The following is a 19,560-nucleotide window of genomic DNA, read 5'->3' on the forward strand; positions in this document are numbered from 1 at the left end:
GCCTGCTCCTATCCTGCAGGATGGTTCCTGGGATTTTACTTTCACTTTCAGTGAACCTGTACTTTCACTACTACTCAGTATCTTGTCCAGTTTGATGTTGGAGACACAACGACACTGGACATTGCACCTTGGGACATCTTGAGAGCTCCTTTAGGTCACATTCTTCCACCATTTTCGGAATAAAAAGTCATCAATAACTATTGTCCTTGTGACAGGGAGCCTACCGGAGGTGACCGCACAGATACCGTTTACAGCCAATGGGAAGTCTGTACTTCAGCTGCCAGAACTGCACTCAGGTATTCAGGGACCTAAGAGCAGCCCCGAGCATTTTGAGCAAGAAGCTTTAAAAGGCAAAACCCATACCCTGGTATCTTGTTCTGCAGCTGCAGGGGAGGTTTTTGTAAAAGCAGGTGGCTTAACAGAAACTAAGAGAAGTTAGTTGGGTTATCTTGACCTCAGATTCATAAATAGAGTTGGGTAATTTTCCACAGAATTCTCTACCAAGGAGATTAAACTCTAGTTAAATATGAAATGGCTTCAACAAAAATGGAAGACAGAGGAGTCTCTGCACTGTCTTGCCCTGCCATGTCCTGACAGGAATAACATTTATTTTAGCTGGGTTTTATACATTCAGTGCAAAAAAAGAAGAAAAAAAACCCACTAATTCTTTCACTCAAAATACCAGCAAATGATTGAAACAAACAGTACTGGTTTTTGTTTGTTTGTTTGTTTTGCTTTGTTTTATTTTATTTTTGATCAAGAAACAATTTTACAGCTCACAGTATCCAATAGTGGGCAAAGAGATAACTCTGATGTCTAAGGGACATTCCCTCTCAGGAAGAGGCAGCTTCTGCCTGTCTCCCCACTCCTCCACTTCCACCCCCCTTCTCTCCTTTTTCCTTCCCCTCCATACTCCCCTAATAAATGTCCAACTTTACTCTACATGATGTGCCTATCCATCCCTCTCACCCACAGCCTATCCATTTGTCACCGCCGGGGACCAGCCACCTTCCCTGCCGCGTGGTCTCTGGGACTGGATGCTGGAAAAAACAAAAACAAAAACACCTAAAAACACCATTTGCTTAAGTAAAGAGAGAAAATACTCTTAACCGAAGAGCCATCTCTCTCCAGCCTCTATTATTAGTATTAATATTATTACTATTATTATTACTGGTGCTTTGTGTTGGTACTGAGAATAAATACACTTTACCACTGAGATATACTTCCAGTCCCTCTAACGAATTACTGACCCTGAAGTCAGTCGGAAGGATAGAAATCCTGGGAACTTACTTGTGGCTGGCATCTAAGTTAAAAGCAATCTGCTGGAAACATTGCATTTAAACTTGTGAGCACTGTCACTAACTCCAGGTAGTCAGTGTCCGGATTACATTCAATTATAGGTCAGGCTGGCTCACAAACATCTGTGATCCCAAACTTAGAAGGACAGAGTCAGGAAGTGAGTTCCAGGCGAACCAAAGCTTCAAAGCAATAATATGTCTCAAAAAGCAACCGAAACAAAATAAAAAATTCAATTGTAGAACATTCATTTGGTGTCATAAAATTGGTGACTGGGGGAAGGAGAGATGGCTCGGTGGCTAAGAGCATTTGCTGCTCTTGCGGAAGATCTAGGTTCTGCTCCCAGCACCCATGTGGTCACCCATATCTCTACTCCAGTCCCAGGAAATCTAATGCCCTCTGATGGCCCCTCAAAGGCACCAGAAACACACATGACATATATACATACATAAGGACTAAACACTCATGCACATAAAGATAAACAAATCTTTTTTAAAAAAGTTTCTGTTGGCTGTAGTAAGCACAGGGCTTTTACAAGTTCTGTGAGGGAGAACCATAGAAACACTGAGGTGTAACCAGGTGGGACAAGGGCGGCTCAGAGACCTTGTGCCTGAGTCTGGGGTGTGGAGTGAGTGCAGCCTTGTGGGAGAGGATGCACCCCCACTGTGAAATTCTGCTCCATTCCAGGCAGTTGGTGATAGAGGCATGCATAGGACATTTTCAGCCATGGGAAGGAAAAAGGCATGGATCCATGCTACAACATGGGTAAACACGGACATTGGTATGGTACTCGAAAGAAACCAGACTCAAAGATGATCTTGTCTATACCATGTCTAATCTAATCTGTAGAAATAGAAAGCAGATATGGGGTCTAAGGTTTGAGGGTTGAGGTTGAGCAATGGGATTAGGGAGCTGGTAGATTCCTTCATGTGATGGAGATGTTCAAGTTAACTATGGTGAGATAGTTAACATATCTGAGAATATATTGATAGCCAGTGAACTAAACTTCATATGATAAATTGTAAGCTAGGCATAGTAGTGCACACTTAAACTCAATCTCAGTGTTAGGGTGGAATATTGCAAATTCAAGGCCAGCCTGGGCTACATTCTGAGACTCTATTTAACGAAGGATATGAAGAGGAATGGCTTCAGTGACTTGCTATGCAGGCATGAGTTTGGAGCCCCCGTACCCACATAAACAGCTGACCACAACAGCATATGCCTTTAAAAACCAAAGCTAAGGAGTCAGAGACACGAAAGTCTCTGGGGCTTGCTGAACTCGTTAAATTCATGAGCTCAAGGTTCAGTAAGAGACCGGTTCAAAAGTAAATAAAGCCAGGTGTGGTGTCATATGCCTTTAATTTCAGTACTCAGAGGACATAGGCAGACTGATCAGTGAATCTGAGGCCAGCCTGGTCTATGTAGTGAGTTCTGAGCTAGCCAGTTCTGGGCTATACAGAGAGACTGTGGTAGTTTGAATGTGATTGACCCCCCCCCAAAGGCTCATATATTTGAATGCTGGTTTCCCAGTTGGTGGACTTGGAAGTGTGGCCTTGTTGAAGGAGGTGTGCCACTGGGAGGAGAAACCTTGCCTGCTCTCACCATGATAATGGACTAACCCTCAGAAACCATGTTTGATGTGGGAGTGATTTCTTATTAATAAAGAAACTGCCTAGACCCATTTGATAGGCCAACCCTTAGGTAGACGGAGTAAACAGAACAGAATGCTGGGAGAAAGAAGCTGAGTCAAGGAGTTGCCATGATTCTCCCACTCCAGACAGACGCAGGTTAAGATCTTCTCTGGTACGCCACCTCGTGGGCTACATACATTATTAGAAATGGCTAGTCCAGGTGCGAGAGTTACCCAAGAAAAGGCTAGATATAATGGGCCAAGCAGTGTTTAAAAGAATACAGTTTCTGTGTAATTATTTCAGGTAAAGCTAGCTGTGCGGGTGGCCGGGTGCCGGGGACGCAGCCCCGCAGCTGCTCTTATTTCAACACATGTTTTGTTTTGTTTTATGAGTTGCCACGGTGGTATCTCTTCACAGCTGTAGAACACTAAGAGATCCTATCTCAAAATAAATGAAATAAATAAATAAATAGATGAGCCAGGCATGGTGGTTTATGTCTTTAATCCCGGTCCTCAGAAGGTAGAGTCTTTGTAGATTTAAGACCAACCTGATCTACATAGTGAGTTCTGGGCCAGTCAAGGCTCAATTCAATGCTGTCTCTAAACAAACAGACAAACAAACATTTAAATAACTCTCTCTGGGGCAGGTTAAAAGAATATATATATTCTTTTATATATATAAGACTATATATATATATATATAAGACTATATATATAAGAAACTATATATATAGTTTTTCAAAGCAGGGTTTCTCTGTAGCTTTGGAGCCTGTCCTGGAACTAGCTCTTGTAGACCAGGCTGGCCTCGAACTCACAGAGATCCGCCTGCCTCTGCCTCCCAAGTGCTGGGATTAAAGGTGTGCGCCACCACCACACGGCTAGGCTCATACATTTGAAGCACTTGCTCCCTGACCAGTGATGTTGTTTAGGGAGGTTATGAAACCTTTAGGAAGCAGAGCCTTGCTTGAGGAAGGATGCTGCTGGGGTAAGATCTGAAGGATTAAAGCCTTGCGCCACTTCCAGTTCTCTATTTTTGTTTCCTGTATACGGAAGAAATGTGATCAGCCGGCTCCCCACTCATTTTTTTTTTTCCGGTACAGGGTTTCTCTGTGTAGCCCTGGCTGTCCTAGAGCTCGCTTTGTAGACCAGGCTGGCCTTGAACTTGCAGAGATCTGTCTGGATTAAAGGTGTATGCTACCACTGCGGGGCCTTCCCACTCTTGTAGCCATTCCATCCTTACTCGTCCCCCCCTGCCCCCACCCCTGCCCCCAACGTTATGGACTCTAGCCCTCTGCAATCATAAGCCAAGTATCTTCTTTCAATTGTTTCTGGTCATGGTGTTTTATTACAGTAAGAGAGAAGAGAAAAGCTAATACATTAACTAATACAAAAATAAATAAAAAGGGGGTGTGCCTGGGCCAGGCTGGGGGCCGCAGGCTGGCATTGATGCGGGCCCGCCATTCTTAGGACGCTTTTCTCATGATCCGGCGCCACAAGACCACCATCTTCACGGACGCCAAGGAGTCGAGTACCGTGTTCAAGCTGAAGCGCATCGTTGAGGGCATCCTCAAGCGGCTGCCGGATGAGCAGCAGCTGTACAGGGACGACCAGCTCCTTGACGAAGGAACACCTCTGGGCAAGTGTGGCTTCACTAGCCAGACAGCAGGGCCACAGGCCCCGACAGTGGGCCTGGCCTTTCGAGAGGATGCTGCCTTTGAAGTACTGCACATCGAGCCGTTCTCCAGCTCTCCAGGGTGTCCAGATGTGATGAAGTCACAGGACTCTGGAGGCAGTGCCGATGAACAAGCTGTGCAGCGAGGCTGTGCAGCGAGGGCCCCAGGCCCACCCCCGCCCCAAGACCCATTCCCTCAGTAAAGAAGATTTGACTGTCAAATAAATAAATAAATAAATAAATAAATAAATAAATAAAAAGATGAAGAAGCAATCAAGGAAGACACCCTCCATCAGCTTCTGGCCTCCATACACCACCCCATACACATACACAGAGGAGGATAAGTTATATGTCATAAGAATTTTATCGTCTCAAAAGGCTGATATTAACATAGAAAATGACTATCTCTCAGAAATGCGCACAGTAACCTGGCACCGTAACCAGGCCTGTAACCCGAGCAAGCGCTTGGGAGTGGCGGCAGCCGTAGGATCAGGTGTAGCAGGCGTTCCTGGAGGGCTCAGCATCCGCCTCTCCTGACTGCTACCTTCGGTTTCCAGTATGCACATCTTATCTGAGAGTTTCCTGAAGGTTCAAAGCGTGTGCAAACCGTGTAGTGGGAGGACTCAGAAGACAGAGATGTACTGTGATTGGGGGATCCCATAGGCATTTGTCTCTTTGGGGAGCTTCCGAGAAGAGGTTTTGGTGTGCAGAAACTGACTTGCGAAGGTGTAAACTGTATAACCATAAAGAAGCCCTTTGCGAAGCTACAGTCACTCAGTTCACCGGAAACTGAATCCCCTGTTGGGGGGCTGTGAACCCAGACCCCGAATTTCCTGTAAACAGTTTGTTAGGCTTGCAGCTGCTCTGAACAACTTGTCTTTCCTGTGTTTGCAGCTGCTCTGAGCATGAACCCCAGGAGTTCCTGATGGCTGGCGGAGTGGTTTCTTGTGGGTTTGGCTGGGGTGTGGCTATCAGTTAAGGAAGCGGCTCTGGTACACAAAAAAGGGGGCATTCTTGTTTCAAGGATGACCCGCGTCTCTGTTTGTGTGTCTTTGTGTGTTTAAATCTCCAGGCCCTTGCCTGGAATGGTCCTGTAGTGCAGGGTCTGCCGCACTGCAGGCGCAGTACCGTAGTACACTTAGTACTGCAGTCGGTGCAATCCCCTGCATGCGCAAAGCCTAAAAATTATCCTAGGGTAACCCCTGTTCTTCCATGGACCCGAGTAAAACGAACACCCAACACAACAATCAGGAGTTCAGGGCCAGCCTCAGCTATATAGTGAGGCCAATCTGGGCTACATAAAACACCATCCCCAAAAAAGAAAAAAATGAAAAATATATAGTGAAATAGTTATGAAGCAGGGCATTAAAGAATCTTTTTTTAAAGTGGGGAGAGGAACCAAAGGAATAAGAATGGCCAAAAGTTGGTAAATGACAAAGCTGGCCACTTGAGGGTTCATTATACTTTTTTTCCTACCACTATGCTATGTCCTAACGTTTTCAGAAAGGGGGAGGGATAACCACCTAAGAGAAGCGAGTGTCACTTCCTCCGAGAGGTAACCTGTCCAGAGCCACTGGCCACCCCACCCACAGATGAGGGGCATGAATTATTAAGGGGAATTTGAGAGGCTCCATAGCCATGGAGTCTGGAAAGGGGGTGAGCACAGGGGCTGCTACGGGCCAGGCAGCTCTGTGCCCTCGAGGGGCTCACACTGTCTCTCTCATCCCACAGGCCACACTGATTGTGGTGGTAGAAGTGGAGTCGGGTCAAGGATCAGGTAAGAAGCTTTTGGGGTTTAAAGTTGGTGCTTGCTTAGTGTACCTGCGTGCGTGAATCTGGGTTGGATTTACAGCGTAAACTAAGCGCTGTGGCTCTTCCCTGTAATCTCATTACTGGGAAGATGAGGCAGGAGGGTCAGAAGTTCAAGGTCATCCTTGGCTAAATAACAGTTCCAGGCCAGCCTGAACTACGTCAGGAAAACCTGTGTAAAAAAAAAGAAGAAGAAAGCGCTGGGAACAGAGTTCAGTGGTAGAATACTTGCCTAGTATGAGAGGTCCCAAGTTTGATTCCCTAAACTATATTGAAAAGAAAAAAAAGAAGGCCTGACGGAGGGCAGGGCGAGAGTCAGGGCTGAGGCAGCTCAGGCTGGAGGTTGGGGGCAAGGGCAAGACTAGGGAGCCCCAGAGCTCATCCTCTCCCAAGAAAACCTACCGGAAGCCTACCCCTCCCAGGCCTCAAGGAGAACCAAGGCCCTACACTTGTATTGGAGGGATCCAAGAACCTTCGCCTTCTCCAGCCAGGCACTCTGGAGCCTCAGGTAGACGGTGTGGAATGAGGGGAGCAGAGGAAGCTGAAAATGACTCTACTGACCCCGCTTGTGTCCGTAGGAACACTGCTTCGTCTTTGACAGAGTTCTGGGTCCTGGTGCTGCTCAGGTACGGGGTTCTGAGAAAGGGGCGGGAGGAGAAGGAAAGCTCGCAGGCCCCTGCATCCTGGGATTCTGACTGGTCCAGTCCTTTTGCTCAGAGCAGGCTGTAAGGGGTCCCCTGACACAGAGGGGCATGCCTGTGTGTTCCTACAGGAAGCAGAGCAGGAGCTGTTGACACAAATTCAGCCTATGCTGTCCTCCGTGGGACAAGGGTACGATACAGCCCTGCTGCTCCGGGGCCGGGAAACAGAGGCACCCCGGTTTGTGCCTCAGGTGAGGAGCCACCCTAACACAGGTATCTTGATGTTCAAATATGACTTGGGAAATCTGCCTGCTCACTCCAGCCGGACTAGGGACAGCTCAGGTTGCCCGTGCACCCTATGCACATTTTACCAAGGCCACTTTATGCAGATGAGAAGTCAAGAAAGATGGAAAGCTGTGGCTCACACGAATGAGAGAATCGGGGAGAAGTGACACACAGATCACAAATCCCAGGACATCTAACTTCCCCGCTTATTGGTAATACCGCCAATATGACGTTAAAATCTTTACTCTGAAGGTTTCATCAGAAGGCCTTCACATCAAAACAGCTGCCTTACCACAACCCTGCCCAGCACCAGGAAGGCCTGCTGAAGAAGCCTGCTTCTTGGTCTGTCGCCTTCAGGGAAGGAGAGGGCTGTTCTGTTCTGTCCATCCAGGACCAGGGCCTGTGGCAGACTTCAGTTTCCGGAAGTGCTGAAGGACAGAAAGATGCCCTCTTTTTGTTTTTTGGGTTTTTTTTGTTTGTTTGCTTGTTTTTTGAGGCAGGGTTTCTCTGTAGCTTTGGAGCCTGGCCTGGGACTAGCTCTTGTAGACCAGGCTGGCCTTGAACTCACAGAGATCCACCTGCCTCTGCCTCCCCAGTGCTGGGATTAAAGGCATACGCCATCACTGACCGGCAAATGATGCCGACTTGTTCTACTGAGCTCCTCTCTCTACTTTAGGTGCTGCAGATGCTCTTTGAGGATGCTCTGCCTCTCTGCAGCTCTGGTCCTGTGCTTTGTGCTCTCAGCCTGGTGCAGGTGAGGTCACTGGGAGGGCGGAGCTGAGTGACACCACAGAAACTCCCTGAGGCGTGGAGAATGGGGAAATGGGGAGGGAGATGGGTCCAGCCCTACCTTGCTGCTCCAGCTGGGGTCTCCTTTTTTCTTTCTCTCTTTCCCTCTGTCTCTCTTTTTCTTTCTTTTCTTCTTATGTATAGTGTTCTCCCTGCATGTATCCCTGCAGGCCAGAAGAGGGCACCAAATCTCATTACGGATGGTTGCTGGGAATTGAACTTAGGTCCTCTGTAAGAGCAGCAAGTGCTCTTAACTTCTGAGCCATCTTTCCAGCCCCTCTGGAGTCACCTTTATATGCCAACTGTCAGTGGATGAATTTTTTGTTTGTTTTTCAAGACAGCGTTTGTCTGTGTAGCAGCTCTGGCTGTCCTGGAACTTACTCTGTAGATCAGGCTGGCCTCAAACTCACAGAGATCTACCTGCATCTGCCTCCCAAGTACTGGGATTAAAGTGTGTGCCACCATTGCCTGGCTAATTTTTATCCTCACTTAGCCCTCAGGACCTACAGGAGAGAAAAGGCTTGTGACAATTGTCTTTGTGTGATCCCAGATTAGCCTCAGCGGGCAGACTCGGGACCTGCTCTCCCCATGTATGGAGGACCTGCCAGTACTGAATGTGGCTCCTCTGGGCTTGTAAGTGTTCGGGCCCTATGTGACAGGGGTGCTTCCCTTAAAGCCACAGTGAAACCTTCCAGATAAACTTTTGCTCAAGATAAGCTCCGAGATAGGGAGGTTTCTACTCTGCCCTCCCAGGAGAATGAAGCCCTCAGCTTGGAGTCATACGTATTGGGCCTAGATGGACTCTTGGGATCTCTTCCCCACCCTCTTTCCTTTCTCACATCTAGACATCTTATTCCCTTCATATCAAATAGCTTCCAACTCTCGTGCCCACCCTCATGGCCTGAGTCAGCCCAGTATCACACCGAGTGGTTCCAAACACCTCACAGAGCAGATTTTCCATCTTTGAAATGGTCCCAACTAACTTGTTTCCCTTCCTGAGAAGACAATAGGAGAAAAAAACAAGGTTAGGGCCAGGCGGTGGTGGTGCATATCTTTAATTCCAGCACTTGAGAAGCAGAAGCAGGCAGATCTCCGTGAGTTCAAGACCAGCCTGATCTACAGAGCAAGTTCCAGGAAATCCATGACTGTTGTTACACAGAGAAACCCTGTCACAAAAAACCAAACAAACAAACAAACAAAAAACCAACCAAGGTCAAGCAGTGGTGGCGCACACCTTTATCCCAGCACTTGGGAGGCAGAGGCAGGTGGATCTCTGTGAGTTTGAGGCCATCCTGGTCTACAAGAGCTAGTTCCAGGACAGGCTCCAAAGCTACAGAGAAACCCTGTCTTGAAAAAGACAAAACAAAACAAAACAAAAACAACCAACCAAACAAAAACCCAAAAACCAAGGTTAGGAAGACAAGAGACACTTAGGAAAGTATAATGAGTTCCGAGCCTCTGGGATGATTCTTGAGTCCTTTAGACACTGTCATGGGCTTTGATACAGAGATGCTAGAGGTTTTTGCATAGTATAGGGACTAATGGGCTGTGGTCAACTTCCCTTTCCTTCAGGATGGTGAAAGATGCCAGAGCGGTGGAGGTGTCTGATGCCCGAGCTGCCTCTGAACTGTACCTGAAGGCTGCTAGGAGTGAAGGCAGGTGAGGATAAGACCCCTCCCCCGTCACCCCACCACACCCCATCCCTATACAGCCCTAGGTCTCATTCCCAAGCTGGCCATGTGCTCTGCAGGGCCTGCTCTCTGCTCATTCTTACCATGTCCTGCCCGGGACCTGAGACCCAGCTAGTGTGTCGAGGTACTTTGAGGATCATGCAGCTTCCGGGAGATCTGTAAGTCTGAGGAGCTCTTGTGCTTGCGTTGGGAGATGAGATGAAGGCCTAAATAGGGATGTGAATCGAAATGTTCAAAACCAAGATTGGAAAATTCCCCAAGTAGCCAGCACACCGTCAGGCCCCATGCACACCCTTCCCCTCAATGTTCAAAAATAATGAAAACTGGGGGTTGGAGAGATGGCTCAGTGGTTAAGAGAACTGGCTGCTCTTCCAGAGGTCCTGAGTTCAACTCCCACATGGTGGCTCATAACCATCTCTAGTGGGATCTGATGCCCTCTTCTGGCATAAAGGCGTGCCTGCACACACGTAAAATAAGTAAAAATAATGAAAACCTCAGGTTATCACAGCAAACAATCATTTCAGGCCAATTTGCAAACTGTGTAGGAATATTTCAAAACTCCTAAGTGTCTGAAAACAAACTAGAAATAAAAAGGGGGGATAACCTAAACTTCAGAGTATTCTAAGATTTCCTCTTTCTTGTATTGTGTAAGATTTTTTTCTAAAAAATTCATTTATTTTTATTCATGTGTCTGTGCATATGCCCAGTGCCTATGGAGCCCCTAGAACTGGAGTTATAGGCAGCTTGAACCACTTGATGTGGATACTGGGAGTTGAACCCATGTCCTCTGCAAGAGCAAGTCCTCTTAATCCCTGTCTGATGCTACTAAAAAGAGAGAATCGACTTGGTTAAGTGATTCTGGCCAGTGTTGGTTCTCCTCATCCACCACAGGGCATCTCCTTTCTTCCCTCCCTCTGGCAGAGACTGCCCCCTGCTGCGCGTGCTGGCTGGTGAGGCTGCTGGGGAGGAGGAGGGCTCTCTGCCCTGGATTGTGTCCTGGCTCCTGGAGGGAAACAGCTACAGTAGCCTCCTTCTTCGTCTGGAACCTCAAGGTGGTGAGGGTGGGGTGGGCTTCTTTGGAAAGCTCTGGGATTTGGTGGGCTTGCTTCATGTTATTGCTCAACCAGCCACAGCCCTATTGTAGCCCAGAGAGAGTGCTGGATTCTCTGGGAGGGCCAGCATTCAGGAAGGCCCGGCTGCTCTTGATGTGTATATGTAGCCCAGGCTAGCTAAAACTCACCATTTTTCAGTCTTAACTTCCTGAGTACAGGGTTATAGCTGTTTGACACCATATCAGGATCTTTTTTGTTTTTCAAGACAGGATTTCTCTGTGTAGCTCTGGGTGTCCTGGAACTCGCTCTGTAGACCAGGCTGGCCTTGAACTCACAGAGATCCACATTTGTCTCTGTCTCCCCAGTGCTGGGATTAAAGGCCTGCTCCACACCATATTGAGGAACTTTTCTTTTTTTTTTTTAAGATTTATTTACTTGGGCTGGAGAAATGGCTCAGTAGTTAAGAGCATTGCCTGCTCTTCCAAAGGTCCTGAGTTCAACTCCCGGCAACCACATGGTGGCTCACAACTATCTGTAATGAGGTCTGGTGCCCTCTTCTGGCCTACAGACATACACACAGACAGAATATTGTAGACATAATAAATAAATATTAAAAAAAGATTTATTTACTTATATATACAATATTTTGCCTACATATATCCCTATAGGCCAGTAGAGGGCACCAGATCTCATTAAAGATGGCTGTGAGCCACCAAGTGGTTGCTGGGAATTGAACTCAGGACCTCTGGAAGAATAGTCAGTGCTCTTAACCTCTGAGCCATCTCTCCAGCCCCTAGATTGAGGATCTTTTTTTTTTTTTTTTGGTTTTTCGAGACAGGGTTTCTCTGTGGCTTTGGAGCCTGTCCTGGAACTAACTCTGTAGACCAGGCTGGTCTCGAACTCACAGAGATCCGCCTGCCTCTGCCTCCCGAGTGCTGGGATTAAAGGCGTGCGCCACCATCGCCCGGCCTAGATTGAGGATCTTTATCAAGCATTTTAACACTTTTTCTCTTGACAGGGTCTCACCGTAGGCCAAGCTGGCCTTGAACTCCTGGCCCAATTACATTATATTAGGAAAGGACCCCTGAGGAGAAAACACTTTCCTACTGTCACAGACCCCGAAAGTTGAAGAATGAGGCCCTTGAAGCTGTAATACTAGAGATTTGCAGGAGGTTACAGTGGTGGGGGGGCACAGAGCAGACAGCAATGGGAAGGAAGCTGAGTATGGTGGCAGATACCTGCGATCCTAACACTCAGAGGACTGGGGTCGGAGTGCTGCAAATTCAAGGCTAGAGTGAGTTCCACAAGCAGATGTTCTCACACGAAAGGCTGGGAAACACCACCACCATGGGATGGTTGGGGAACAGCTTAGTGGAAAACACTCACCTAGCATGCTTAAGGCCTGGAGCTGACTCCCAGCCTCTGAGGAAAAACAAAGAGTAAAAAAATGTAAAACCCTCTTTCTCACAACCAACAAACATTCCTTTGGCCAGAAGTTCCCAGACCTCCTCTTGTTCCAAGATGGACGGAAGAAGAAGATAAGTTGGAGCATTTCACACTCTTGAGATATCAATCAGAATATAAAACTAACCTGTAGATAAACACCTGTCTGCAGGGAGGGCAGACGTACAAGGAGGGGCTGGTGTGTGTGTGTGTGTGTGTGTGTGTGTGTGTGTGTGTGTTTTTGGTTTTTTCGAGACAGGGTTTCTCTGTGGCTTTGGAGCCTGTCCTGGAACTAGCTCTGTAGACCAGGCTGGCCTTGAACTCACTGAGATCCGCCTGCCTCTGCCTCCCGAGTGCTGGGATTAAAGGCGTGCGCCACCACCGCCCGGCTTGGTGTGTGTTTATCTGCAGGTTGGTTTTATCTTCTGGTGAACAACACGGGCTTTACATGGCTGATGGATTAGAGTTGCCATGGATACAAAGATAAATCCAAGAGCAGCCTGAGTACAGGGCCATCAAACACAGTAAAAGTCAAATAGGAGTTACTAGATGATGATGGTGGTGGTGGTGATGGTGGTGATGGTGATGTGATGATGGTGGTGGTGGTGGTGATGATGGTGGTGGTGGTGATGGTGGTGGTGGTGGTGGTGGTGGTGATGATGGTGGTGGTGATGATGATGACAATGATGAGGGTGGTGGTGGTGATGGTGGTGGTGGTGGTGATGATGATGGTGGTGGTGATGGTGGTGGTGATGGTGGTGATGATGATGACAATGATGAGGGTGGTGGTGGTGATGGTGGTGGTGGTGGTGATGATGATGGTGGTGGTGATGGTGGTGGTGATGGTGGTGGTGGTGGTGGTGATGATGATGGTGGTGGTGATGGTGGTGGTGGTGGTGGTGATGATGATGGTGGTGGTGATGGTGGTGGTGGTGGTGGTGATGATGATGACAATGATGAGGGTGGTGGTGGTGATGGTGGTGGTGGTGGTGATGATGATGGTGGTGGTGATGGTGGTGGTGATGGTGGTGGTGATGGTGGTGGTGATGGTGATGATGATGGTGATGGTGGTGATGATGGTGATGGTGGTGATGGTGATGCTGCTGCTACTGCTGAAGATGAAAATGATGGTGGTGGCAATGATGATGACTATGAAGGTGATAATGATGATTTTGGACTTGAGATTGAACCTAGAACCCTAACACATGCCAGGCAAGTCTACCACTTGAGCTACGTCCCTAGTCTCTTGTGTGTTTTTTTTTTTTTTTAGATTTATTTATTTATTATGTATACAGTATTCTCAGCACTCTGCCTACAGGCCAGAAGAGGGCACAGATCTCACCACAGATCGTTGTGAGCCACCGTGTGGTTGCTGGGAATTGAACTCAGGACCTTTGGAAGAGCAGGCGGTGCTCTTAACCACTGAGCCATCTCTCCAGCCCCCCTCTTGTGTTTTTTATTTTGAGATGGGCTCACTAAGTTGTGAAACCAAGCCTTGAACTTGCTATCCTGCCTCAGCCAATTGTAGTAGCTAAGGTGACAGTACTACACCACCAGACATGGCAAGGGTTGGGCATTTTGATAAACAGCCCTTGATAGAAATTTAGAGTGTTGCAGGCCGTGTGTTCTGTGGTGCAGGAAGAGAGTAGTTTACTGTGTTGTCTCTTCCTAGATAGCTCCCTGAGTTTGCTCCAGGCTGCTCTGTTGGGGGCCTCAGGAAAGAGGGTACAGGCAAAAGAGGTGAGACCCACCCTGTGGAACCCAGTAGAGGAGATGAGGGCCCGTAGGGCCACCCTGAAGACTCTGCGTTTAGGGCTCCTCGGAGACACCTTGACAGATGCTGGGTTGAACCAAGTAGCACGGACACTCTGGGAGCTACAGGTAAGCAAGATGAGACCTGGGCACCTAAGTCAGAAGTGGCCAGTCCCCACTTGAGTGCTTGTCTCCTAGGTGGTAAAAGCCTGGGACCCAAGAAACCATGCACCCAAAGGGGCTGGAGCTGAGGCTGCAGGGCTCCTAGAGCCACAGGTACGTTTTCTCATCCAAACTCTTGAGGGCTCCATATGTCTGCCTTCCTCTTCTTTGTTTACAGAATATTCTACTTAGTTATTGATTCCCATATATTTATTGACTGTGCATCATATGTTGGGTACAGAGCCATGTTAGCCCTTGGATTTCCCTGCCCCGGTAGAGTTTAGTCTGAGGAGAAATGATTACACTGCCGTGCCCAATGCTCTGAAAGGCTTGGCCACACCCGACTCTATGAGGCATCAATAGAGCCTTGCAAAGAGAGGAAAGCAAGATTTCATAGGAAGTGACTCCCGATCAAGGTTTATAAAGATAGCCAAGAACATTCCAGGCAGAGAGAACCATGCAGAAACAGAATCTAGCAGATCTTTGGGAAACTGCAAGCAATTTAATTTGCTGGAGACTGGAGACAGAGAGAGAGTCAGGAATGGATTGGGAATGGAGGCAGAGGCTGGGCCGCACAGGCTTGGGACATCTACTGAGATATTCGGATTGTCTCTTGAAGGTTAAAGGCGAGCCACTGAGCTACAGTGAGCAGGGAAGACATTTCGTTCCTTTCTCAGGTGAGCAAACTGAGGCTCAGAGAAGAAATGTGAGTAGCCCAGTGTTGCAGACAGTCTCACTCTAGGCCCTGGGATGAGATGCTGGAAGCCCTGTAGAGTCTAGCGGTTCTCAATCTCCTCATATCTTCCGATCATAAAATTATTTTCATTGCTCTTTTGTAACTGTAATTTTGCTTCTGTTATGGATTGTAATGTAAACATCTGTGTTTCCCGATGTCTTAGACCCCTTTCACAGGGGTCGTCTGACTCTCTAAAGGGTGGAGACCCACAAGTTGAGAACCACTGCTTTAGAAAAAGCCGTTCTTGTTCAAAAGGGGGCACTGTCTTCCAGAATTTGCTGTAGAATGGTTGAAACCAGTTTTTTCCTTCCTTCCTCTCCCATCCCTCCCCCGCCCCGCAAGTGTGTTACTGCCCTGCGCTATGGTTTAATGATATTATTCATCCCCTCTATAATTTGTGTTTGTGTGTATGTGCGCGTGCACACACACACACACACACTTTGATGTGACTAATGACATTATCCTCCAGAGGCAAGAAGAGAATTTCTAGGGTCTGGTCTCCACCAAAAACATCCTCTCAAGCACCCTGAGAAACAGGTAATAATAGCACTTCATGTACCCCAAAACTACGGGGAACCTGGGAGAATAAAGGGAGATGAACTGTGAGCTGATACTGGGAAGGAATATGGAGCTTGACAAAGGCTTAAAGGCTTCCTGGATCTCTTGGGGGGGATCATGGGAGGAGCTACTGTTCTGGGATGGACCATAGTGCTGGGACCCTTCTACGAGGACAGCACCAGCCGCAGGGGAAGGTCTCTCCCTCTACCCACAGCCTGCTGAGTCTCTGCCTAGTCTATGGACTCTCCCAGACCAGTTAGATCCAAGGGACAGCCCTGGCAATGGAGCTCTGTTGGAAAGGTTGGGGTCTGTGTTCCAAATGTATGCATATCTTGCTTTCTGACTAAGCCTCAAACGATGCCATTTAGGCCCATCAGGCCCCAGATGTGTCCCTACAGTTCTTTCTGGCCCAGGCTCGGAGACAGAGACTTCGAGAGGAACATCAGATTTGGATACAGGAAGAGCTGAAACATCTGGAACATCAGGAGGAAGTAGCCTGTAATCAGATCAAAGGCATAGTAGCAGAAGAGGTGAGGAGGGAGAGGGGGAGTATGGGGCTTGTGGCTCTTGTACCTAGGCTAGGCACAGTAGCAAGGATCTAGACTCAACTATAACAGACTGGTCCATATGCCTTATGGGACATAGGAGAAGCTACATTCAGAGATGTTTGCTTTGATGGGCACAATGAGGTTCACTTTACCCAGGCTGGAGAGGAACAGAGGAGACTGGGCCTAAGTAGAACTCAGGAGAACTAGAGTCAGTGCAGAAATTCACTGTGTTCAGCTCCTTGAGGACAGTTCATGCTCATCACGAACGTGCTCAGTAAGCAACTGTTTAAGAAATAAAACATGGCTGGGTAGTGATGGTGTATGTCTTTAATCCCAGCACTCGGGAACAGAGGCAGGTGGATCTCTGTGAGTGTGAGGCCAGCCTGGTCTACAGAGTGAGTTCCAGGACAGTGTGTTATAAGAGAAACACTGTCTCAAAAAACAAACAAAGGAACAAACAAAAAAGAAATAAAATATGTACCCATGGAAACAGCTAACTTGGCTCACAGGAACTCACAGTCTGAACTAACAACCAGGGAGACTGCATGGGACCAACCTAGGCTGTCTACACATATGTGAGAGCTGTATAGCTTGGTTGACTTAAAGACTCCCAGCAGTGGGAGCAGGCGCTGTCCCTAATGTTTTGGCTGGCTCTTGGTAACCTATTGCTCATACTGATTGCCTTGCCCAGCCTGAATACAGGGGGAGTCTTACTGAAATGGATATGCCATGTTTTGTTGATACCCATGAGAGGCCTGCTCCTTTCTGAATAGAAACAGAGGAGTGGATTGAGGGGAGAGGGGCAGAGGAGAGGTAGAAGAGGGGAGGAAGGGGAAACTGTGGTTGGGATGTAAAATAAATAAAATTTAAAAATTGCTTTAAAAAATGTAACCAAGTACAGTGATATAGGCCTCTCAGTATCCAGCAGGCATAGGCAGAAGGATTGTGAGTTCAAGGTCAGCCTGGACTATAAAAAAAGACCCTGCCTCATTTCCATCCTCCTCCTATAAAAAAATAAATAAAATAAATTTTAAAAACTGTGTATGTAGTGGGTGGGGACATGTTCTCAGATGAGGCAAAAGTCCAAGTGAAGCGGAGGGAAAGAGCAGCCAAATTGGCTCTGGGTCCACAGATTTGTTCTGTCTGGCTAGAGTCTAGCAAGTGTGTAGTCGGAGGCAAGGTTATAGACACAGCGTGTCCCATCTCTGGGTTTGGATCACCCGGTGAAGATGGGGACTGTTGAAAGCATGTGCCGTTTCGGCACTGCCCCTCATTAGCCATGGGCATCCGGCCAATCCGATCCCTTCCCTGGTGCACTATTTGCAAAGCTGTAAAAGGGGAACTTCCTTATAAGACTGACCGGGACAAAATGAGATCATGTACCTGAACTTTTTTGCATAAAGCCTGACACAGGTTGCGCTTGCCAAAAGGTACAACTTTCTCCGCAGGCTTGTGACACGAGAGAGAGGCAGCGGAAGGAGCAGGCAGGGCTGAAACTTCAGGTGGACGCCCTGCAGGCAGAACGAGACGTGGCGGAGCAGGATCTGGTGGCCCTCTATGATTTGTATGTGCAGGCCACCCGAGCTCGGACATGCCACTTGCTGCAGGTCAGTGGAGACGGAGTGCAGGCCTTAAGTTGGTGGAAAGGCTGATGGACCAACAGGCATCTCTGACTCTGAACACAGGTATTTCGAGCCTGGCAGGGACTGTGGGAGGAGAAGGCCATGGCCACAGAACGCCGTCACCGCAGTCTGCTGGCTGGAGTCCTCCAAGACAACATTGACCTGGCCTTGAAGACCCAGGAGCTCCAGGCCAGGAACCAGCAGCTTGAGCAGAGTGCAGCCAGGGCCGGTTGTGCTGGAGTCCTGTATGGAGAGGAGCCTGATCAGGAACACTATGGGGCTGCCTCCCTTTGTCCTCATTCATGAGGGCCCCAGAAGAGAGAGGAAGGTGGGGCATATCCATCAAGATGGCCCTCATTACAGATAATCACCATCATCACTAATCATGTCTCCTTGTACCAGTCTCTGCTAAGCACCCAATACCTATTCAGCTCCCCTGGCTTTGTAGCATTTGACCCTCATTTCAGAGCTAACCTGTCCTAGTAACTGCTAAGGACAGTCAGCTAAGTAGCAAGGAAGAGTCCTCTTCCCCCTCTTCCTCCTGTCAAGGGATGGAACCCAGAGTCTCTGTTTGCCAAGTATCTTCTCTACTTCTGAACTACAGATTTAACTCTGCAACTTTTTCTTTTCTTTTCTTTCATGAGACTGGGTCTCACGCAGTCCAGGCTGACCTGGAACTTGCTATATAACTAAGGATGACCTTGAATTATGGGCTCTCCTACCTCCAACTTCAGAGTGCTGGGATTACAGTATGGCACCAGGACAACAGAAGCAGTCTTGTTTTGAAATGTTCACCCATTGTTCTAGGGAGCAGGGCCTGACAGTCCTCTGGCCAGGACTTCAAAGGACAGACAGCTACAGGTACTAGACGTGAAAGAATGAGAGGGTAAGAGTCAAAACAGTGGGCTGGAGAGATGGCTCAGAGGTTAAGAGCACTGACTGTTCTTCCAGAGGTCCTGAGTTCAATTCCCAGCAACCACATGGTGGCTCACAACCATCTGTAATGAGGTCTGGTGCCCTCTTCATGTCCAGCAAGCATACAGACAGAACACTGTATACATAATAAATAAATAAATTTTTTTAAAAAAAGAGTCAAAACAGTGGCTGGGTATGGAGTCTCGTGACCATAAACTCTGCACGATGGAGTCTGAGGTAGGACTGCTTTCCATCTGAGGACAGACACCTGGGCTATAATTCATTCCAGGTCAGTCTCTATTATGATGTGAAACATGTGTGGCCTTAAGTGTTTTCTAGACTCATTTGTTCTACTGAGCAGAGTATTTTTCAGTCCTAAGAATCTCTAAATGCCTCAGTGCTTGTGATTTAAAAAAAAAAGTGATTTTTGTTGTTCTTTCAGCGCTGGGGATTGAACACAGGGCTTACACATGTAGGCAAGTGCTTGTCTTTTTGAACTACAATCTCAGCCCTTTGTTTTTTTTTTTTGAGACCAACTCTACTGTAGCCTAAGCTGGCCTTTCATAAATATATATACATACACACACACACACACACACATATATTTAGCCAGGCAGTGACAGCGCATGCCAACACTCAGGAGGTAGAGGCTGGCAGATCTCTGTGAGTTTGAGGCCAGCCTGTTCTACAGAGTGAGTTCCAGAACAGCCAGAGTTGCTACACAGAGAAACCCTGTCTCAAAAAACCAACAAAATATTTAATTATGTGTTCGTGGGTGGGTATATGAATGCCATGGAGGCCAGAGGTGTCAGATCCCCCTGAGATGGAGTTATAGGTGGCTGTGGCTGCCTGGAAATTGAACTTGGGTCCTCAACAAGAGCAGCGTGCAATCTTAACCGCTAAGCCAGGTCCACCTGCACTCCTGCTTCTGCCTGTCTCCTGAGGAGAGACACACGTTT

General features: G+C 47.8%; 2 protein-coding genes across 2 annotated transcripts; both read left to right on the forward strand.

The window, feature by feature from the left end:
* The first annotated feature begins 257 nt into the window (after nt 1-257).
* Nucleotides 258-7,136, forward strand: LOC142848982 (elongin-B-like). Its single transcript, XM_075971127.1, has 4 exons — nt 258-296; nt 4,394-4,740; nt 5,156-5,236; nt 6,986-7,136. The coding sequence occupies exons 1-4, from the start codon at nt 258-260 to the stop codon at nt 7,134-7,136; spliced, it is 618 nt and encodes a 205-aa protein (XP_075827242.1).
* Nucleotides 7,137-7,215: 79 nt separating this feature from the next.
* Nucleotides 7,216-18,727, forward strand: LOC142848670 (uncharacterized). Its single transcript, XM_075970860.1, has 12 exons — nt 7,216-7,299; nt 8,010-8,087; nt 8,673-8,755; nt 9,695-9,781; nt 10,735-10,865; nt 13,981-14,189; nt 14,259-14,336; nt 14,842-14,899; nt 15,428-15,495; nt 15,885-16,046; nt 17,513-17,671; nt 17,750-18,727. Exons 1-12 carry the CDS (start codon nt 7,216-7,218, stop codon nt 17,990-17,992), a joined length of 1,440 nt encoding a protein of 479 aa, XP_075826975.1. The 3' UTR covers nt 17,993-18,727.
* Nucleotides 18,728-19,560: the final 833 nt, after the last annotated feature.

Source organism: Microtus pennsylvanicus, chromosome 4 (genome assembly GCF_037038515.1).
Source record: "Microtus pennsylvanicus isolate mMicPen1 chromosome 4, mMicPen1.hap1, whole genome shotgun sequence".
Taxonomy (NCBI): Eukaryota; Metazoa; Chordata; class Mammalia; order Rodentia; family Cricetidae; genus Microtus; species Microtus pennsylvanicus.